A 7,586-nucleotide genomic window follows, 5' to 3' on the forward strand; every position below is an offset into this window, starting at 1 on the left:
CTTAGATTAACTCCCTTGAATTTGGTCAGTGGTCAGGGACAGGAGGGCATAACTATGAGCGAAGCAAGTTGAGAGATCCACAAGCCCTTGAGCTTGTCTAACTGGTTTGAGATTCGTGCTCCTTGTGTGGATGAGAGTACAGGCTGTTGGGAGGATGAGCAAATTGACCAGAGCACCATGGTTCAGAGAGCCATTCAAGAAAGTGTAGAAAATGGAAATGTAGTTATAATCAGTGATAGTATAGTCAGTGGAATAGACAGTGTCCTCCACACAGTGTTGACTGTGTCCAGGATTGAGTGTCTCGAAGGCTGTGTTGCCTGCCTGGTGCCAAGGTTCAGAATATTTCATCTCGACTGCAGTGGAACTTGGAGTGGGAGGGGAAAAATCAAGTTGTTATGGTCCATGTAGGTACCAACAATATAGATAGAAAGAGGAAGGAAGGTTCTGCTGAGGGGATATGAGCAGCTAGGGGCCCCTAGGGGAAGTGACCATGATATGTTAGAATTCACAGTTTGAGAGGGAGAGGCTGGAATCAGATGTAATGGCATTACAATTGAGTAAAGGTAACGACAAAGGCATGAGGGAGAAACTGGCCAGAGTTGTTGGAAGGGGAGCCAGCAGGGAAGACAGTGGAGCTGCAATGGCAGAAATTTCTGGAGGTATCTATGAGGAACAGCAGAAATTCATCTCAAGGTGGAAGAAACATACTTAGGGGAGGATGAGGGAACTATGGTTGATAAGGGAAGTCAGGGACAGCATAAAAGCAAAAGAAAAAGTACACAATGTTGGGAAGATTAGTGGGAAGCCAGAGATTTGGGATGTCTTTAAAAACTAGCAGAGGACAATAAAAAAGCAATAAGGAGTGAGAAGATGAAATATGAGATTATCTAACTAGTAATATTGTGTCATCTTATTAATAAGATTGCAGAAGTTTTTTTAGATATATAAATGATAAGAGACAGGCAAGAGGGGACATTGGACTGCTGGAAAATGAAGCTGGAGAAATAGTAATGGGAATGTTGGAGGACGGGAATAGGTACTTTGCAACAGTCTTGTGGTATCGTACAGTAGCATCAATAAGCACAGAATCCAAACCACATGTGTAAGTGTGCACTATTGTAGCCATATAACTACTGTTGTTCATAAACATCAAGATTTCTGACTCATCCAGAACCCAGCTCTGTTGTGTATGTAAAATTGATTGACATATAGAACATCACAAAGTGTATCAGGTTACAGGGTCTTCAGTGCCAGTCAAACTGCAGTAAATGTAAGTTGGCACAGATTTGAAAATGCATGGGTTTTATTAATAAGACAGACATAAGACCATAAGATATAGGAATAGAAATTAGGCTATTCAGCCCATCAAGTCTGCTCCCGCCATTCAATCTTGCTGATAAAAGTTTCTCAACCCTATTCTCTTGCTTACTCCATGTAATCCTTGATTCTTTTGATACTCAGGAACTTATCTATCTCAATGACCTAGCCTCCACATCCTTCTGTAGTAGTGGATTCCATAGATTCACCACTCTCTGGCGGAAGAAGTTTCTCCTTATCTCCATTCTAAAAGGTCTTCCCTTTACTCTCAGACTGTGCCCTTGGGTCCTAATGATATCCTACCAGTCTCTCCTACCAATGGAAACATCTTGCCAACATTCACTCTGTCCAGGCCATTTAATATTCTATATGTTTCCATTTGATCCCTCATCCCCAGGTGTACCCTAGAACTCTGTGGGAACTTGGAGAAGTAATTGCTGGGCCTCTTGCTGAGATATTTGTATCATCGATAGTCACAAGTGAATTGCTGGAAAACAGAGGTTGGCTAACATGGTGCCACTGTTTAAGAAGGGTGGTAAGGACAAGCCAGGGAACTATAGACCAGTGAGCCTGACATCAGTGGTGGGCAAGTTGTTGGAGGGAATACTAAGGGACAGGATGGTCATGTATTTAGAAAGGCAGGAACGGATTAGGGATAGTCAACATGGCTTTGTGCGTGGGAAATCATGTCTCACAAACTTGATTAAAATTTTTGAGGAAGTAACAAAGAGGATTGATGAGGGCAGAGTAGTAGATGTAATCTATATGGACTTTAGTAAGGCGTTCGACAAGGTTCCCCATGGGAGATTGGTTAACAAGGTTAGATCTCATGGAATACAGAGAGAACTAGCCATTTGGATATAGAGCTGGCTCCAAGGTAGCAGCCAGAGGGTGGTGATGGAGGGTTGTTTTTCAGACTAAAAGCCTGTGACCAGTGGAGTGCCACAAGGATCGGTGCTGGGTCCACTACTTTTTGTAATTTACATAAATTATTTGGATGCGAGCATAAGAGGTACAGTTAGTAAGTTTGCAGATGACACCAAAATTGGAGGTGTAGTCGACAGCGAAGAAAGTTACCTCAGATTACAACAGGATCTGGACCAGATGGGCCAATGGGCCAAGAAGTGGCAGACGGAGTTTAATTCAGATAAATGCGTGGTGCTGCATTTTGGGAAAGGAAATCTTAGCAGCACTTATACACTTAATGGTAAGGTAAAAATAATGACTGCAGATGCTGGAAACCAGATTCTGGATTAGTGGTGCTGGAAGAGCACAGCAGTTCAGGCAGCATCCCAGGAGCACTAAAATCGATGTTTTGGGCAAAAGCCCTTCATCAATAATACAGGCAGAGAGCCTGAAGGGTGGAGAGATAAGTGAGAGGAGGGTGGGGATGGGGAGAAAGTAGCATAGAGTACAATAGGTGAGTGGGGGAGGGGATGAAGGTGATAGGTCGGTGGGGAGGGTGAGGGTGGAGTGGATAGGTGGAAAAGAAGATAGGCAGGTAGGACAAGTCATGGGGACAGTGCTGAGCTGGAAGTTGGGAACTGCGGTGAGGTGGGGGAAGGGGAAATGAGGAAACTGTTGGAGTACACATTGCAACGCCACTCACCTGCATTCTGCTGGCACACCCCCCACAGATCCCACTGTCACCATCCCCGCCCCCCAGAACCCTGTGGGGAACACCATCCCTGCTCATGACTCCACCCCCATTCCCCCCCACCACCACACCCACTCCAGTTACCGGCTCCACCCCCACTCCGAGCTCCACACCCACACCAGATCCCAGCTCCCAGCCCTGCTGAGTTTTCACCATCCCTCCAGACCTTCCCCTCACTGAGGACGAACAATCAGTCCTCAGAAAAAGACTCACCTTCATCCCCCTCCATCCACGCATCAATGAATTTAATACACGCTGTGACATCGAACACTTCTTCCGCTGCCTCTGCCTCTGAGCTTACTTTCACAATCAGGACTCTCGCCCACCTTCCGAGGACCCCTTCGCCCACCCCCAACACAATGCATCCACCTGGACACCCCGCGCTGGCCTATTTCCCTCCCTCGACCTCTTTGTTTCCAACTGCCGCCGGGACATTAACCGCCTCAACCTGTCTACTCCCCTCCCCCACTCCAACCTCTCACCCTCACAACGCGCAGCCCTCCAATCCCTCTGCTCCAATCCTGACCTCACCATCAAGCCAGCAGATAAAGGGGGCGCAGTGGTAAACCGGGCCCACTGACCTCTACACCGCTGAAGCCAAACGCCAACTCAAGGACACCTCTTCCTACCGCCCCCTCGACCATGACCCCACCCCCATCACCAAACCATCATCTCCCAGACCATACAGAACCTCATCACCTCAGGAGATCTCCCACCCACAGCTTCCAACCTCATAGTCCGGGAACCCGCACTGCCTGGTTCTACCTCCTTCCCAAGATCCACAAGCCTGACCACCCTGGCCCACCCATTGTCTCAGCATGCTCCTGCCCCACTGAACTCAGTTCTACCTACCTTGACACTGTCCTATCCCCCCTAGTCCAGGAACTCCCCACATACATTCCAGACACCACCCATGCCCGGCCCCCAACGCCTCATCTTCACCATGGATATCCAATCCCTCTGCACCTCTATCCACCATGACCAAGGCCTCCAAGCCCTCCATTTCTTCCTCTCCCAACATCCCCAAAAGTACCCTTCCACCGACACTCTCATTTGTTTGGCCGAACTGGTCCTCACCCTTAACAATTTCTCCTTCGAATCCTCCCACTTTCTCCAGACCAAATGGGTAGCCATGGGCACACGTATGGGCCCCAGCTATGCCTGTCTCTTTGTTGGCTACATAGAACAGTCAATCTTCCCTAATTACACTGGCACCACTCCCCACCTCTTCCTCCGCTACATTGATGACTGCATTGGCGCCACCTCGTGCTCTCGCGAGGAGGTTGAGCAATTTATCAACTTCACCAACACATTCCACCCTGCCTATCTTCTTTTCCACCTATCCACTCCACCTTCCCCCCTCCCCCCCAACCTATCACCTTCATCTCCTCCCCCACTCACCTATTGTACTCTATGCTACTTTCTCCCCACCCCCACCCTCCTCTCACTTATCTCTCCATGCTTCAGGCTCTCTGCCTGTATTCCTGATGAAGGGCTTTTGCCCAAAATGTTGATTTTACTTAATGGTAAGGTCCTAGGGAGTGTTGCTGTACAAAGAGACCTCGACGTACAGGTTCATAGCCCCTTGAAAGTGGATTCACAGGTAGATAGGATAGTGAAGAAGGCGTTTGGTATGCTTTCCTTTATTGGTCAGAGTATTGAGTACAGGAGTTGGGAGGTCATGTTGCAGCTGTATAGGACATTGTTGGAATATTGCATGCAATTCTGGTCTCCTTCCTATCAGAAAGATGTTGTGAAGCTTGAAAGGGTTCAGAAAAGATTTACAAGGATGTTGCCAGGGTTAGAGGATCCAAATCATTTATATAAATAGCGAAAAGTAGTGGACCCAGCACTGATCCTTGTGGCATTCCACTGGTCACAAGCCTCCAAACTAAAAAAGCAACCCTCCACCACTACCCGCTGTCTTCTACCTTTGAGCCAGTTCTGTATCCAAATGGCTAGTTCTCCCTGTATTCCATGAGATCTAACCTTGCTAATCAGTCTCCCATGAAGAACTTTGACAAACGCCTTACTGAAGTCCATATCGCTCTGCCCTCATCAATCCTCTTTGTTACTTCTTCAAAGCACTCAATCAAGTTATCTCAAAGAATTAGAGGAGACTTGTTAGGCCTGACCTTCCCTTGATGTCACTATGCTGACGTTGACCTATTTAGCCATACACTTCCAAGCATTCAGAAACCTCATCCCTCACAATGGATTCCAGGATCTTACTCAAAACTGAAATTAGGCTAATCATTCTATAATTTTCAGTCTTTTGCCTTACTCCCTTTTTAAACAGCGGTGTCATGTTAGCAATTTTCCAGTCCCCCACCACCCTCCTTGATTCTAGCGATTCCTGAAAGATCACCGCTAAGATCCCTTCGAACTCTCGCATCTAGTCCATCTTGTCCAGATTTATTCACTTTCAGGCCATTCAGTTTTTCGAGCACTTTCTCATTGGTAATGGCCACCATACTCAGCTTTGCTCCCTCACTCTCTTGAAGTTTTGGGCTATTACTCATGTCTTCCACTGTGAAGACTGATGTGAAGTAATTATTCAGTTCCTCAGCCATTTCCTTGTTCTTCACTACTATCTCTCCAGTGTCATTTTCTAGCAGCCCACTGACCCAGTCCTCCTATCAGAAATGATACATTGATATAAGTAAATATACATTTCTGCATTCTCAGTTCTTGTTGGCCTATTCTTAACTAGTGAAGGTGTCACTCATCGGTGAGATGACTAAACATACTTTATCAATCTAGAGAGCGACCAAGGACACAGTGTGTTGAACCCATTGCTCTGGAAAAGTACTGCACACTGAGCAAAGCCTGCAGAGAGAAACAGTCATCTGGAGCTGAGGTTGACTAACTTTGTGACTAAATATATTTTCTTCCTGGTTTAGCTGGAGTGGGTTTCTATGACATGCTGTTGATCAGTTTAACATATTAAAGGAGATTAGGTTTGTATATTTTTGATTTATACTTAAAACTCTGATCACAGAATGTTTTATTGCTTATGATTGAAAGCCTGCTTTTTAAGTTTAGACAATATCTGCCTGCTTTTTTTGAAATTCTGACTAATTATTTTTGTTATCCTCTACTAAAGTATTGTTCTCTCAGAATTATATTTCATTCGTTTCCCACATTTCTTCAATGACCCCTGTTTGTTTCTTTCTTTTTTAGTTTATTTATTCCAAGTTGTGTCAAATGATGCAGGTTCCAGACTTCAAGAACAAAGGCCTTTCTTTGGTCAGTGCTATAAACAGATTTCTCACATCCGTCACCGTCATGAGTGGAACTATCATGGTCCCAAGTTTACTCCGGGATCTCCCAGTGGAAGATGGAGATAATCACATAAAAAGCAATGTTTCTGAACAGAAAGATATGTATGATAACTACCTGCTCCTGAAGTCTATCAGAAATCACATTGAGTGGGGTATTCAGGATGAACAAGTAAAATCTGATCTAGAGTCCATAAAAGCCAGAGAAGAAGGTGATGATTGTGGAGAACTTCAAAGACAATTTCACCACCATTTAGATGGACTTTACAATGTCCTCTCCAAGCTTACACAGCAAGCTAATCGTGTAACCAACCGGTATACAAAGGAACTGGAAATTTATGACTTGGGGAGATAAAAGGTATACTTTACTGGTTATAGATAACATGGAATGAAGATTGAAATTGCTGTCTTAGTGTCTTTAATCTGCCTTTGTGATTCCTGCTCATTATTTAAATCAATTAACTCTCAGTGTTTACAGTTTAGAAATCCTGTTACTTACCTTTCCTACAAAATGATTTAAGACCAAAACTATACTTTTTGTGAACTTGGATTTAAAGGCTAAATAAGGTGTGTTTCCTGTGATAGAACAGGATGTTATTTTTGTTTTAAGTGATAAGCTTAAGGATTTACTAAATATCCTGTAATAGTAGGACTCATTGCCAATAAAGCAACTTCTGTGTATTATCAACATATGATGCAATAACGTCTGGCAAACTAATAAGCCATTATCCTCCAGTTACATTCCACATTGCAACTTCTGTTTGCGCTGGCAATTGTACAGGTATTTTTCCATTGATTAGCAAAAGCAAGCTTAAATAAGGTCACGTCTCTTCTCTGTATTGATCACCCATTATCACTTGGAAAATTTCTGTTCAGCTTTGATTGAATTTGTAAACTTATAAAAACTCATTTGAACAAAAATCTCAAAAATGCCCTGAAATAAACTTCATAGTTAGAATATGAGATTCCATTGTTTTCATGCCCAGATTTCAATGAGGTTGACTGGACTTACCCACAAACTAGTGGACTTTAAACATGAGGTTTGTCTTACACTTGCATTTTCCACAAACCACCAAATATCCAAACCCATTCTGGAAGGTTCTTAAAACAGTGTTCATATCTTACATACAGAGGGACGAGTAAGCACTTTTTAAACACTTTCCATAACTGGAAACGTTCAATTTATTAAGAAACTAATGTGGTTAGAGCAATTAAATTATTCAAATTGTTTCTTCATTCAATCAATTGAAATCAAAATACAAACGAAAGACTGGACATGCATATTAAGAATGCTTATTTTTATTGTAAATCTATCTTTAGCTGCATTAATA

General features: G+C 43.8%; 1 protein-coding gene across 1 annotated transcript; it reads left to right on the plus strand.

The window, feature by feature from the left end:
* The first annotated feature begins 5,791 nt into the window (after nt 1–5,791).
* Nucleotides 5,792–7,382, plus strand: LOC140495659 (mid1-interacting protein 1-B-like). The gene is made up of 2 exons (XM_072594651.1): nt 5,792–5,934; nt 6,158–7,382. The coding sequence occupies exon 2, from the start codon at nt 6,182–6,184 to the stop codon at nt 6,608–6,610; it is 429 nt and encodes a 142-aa protein (XP_072450752.1). The 5' UTR covers nt 5,792–5,934; nt 6,158–6,181; the 3' UTR covers nt 6,611–7,382.
* Nucleotides 7,383–7,586: the final 204 nt, after the last annotated feature.

Source organism: Chiloscyllium punctatum, chromosome 25 (assembly GCF_047496795.1).
Source record: "Chiloscyllium punctatum isolate Juve2018m chromosome 25, sChiPun1.3, whole genome shotgun sequence".
NCBI classification, from domain to species: Eukaryota; Metazoa; Chordata; class Chondrichthyes; order Orectolobiformes; family Hemiscylliidae; genus Chiloscyllium; species Chiloscyllium punctatum.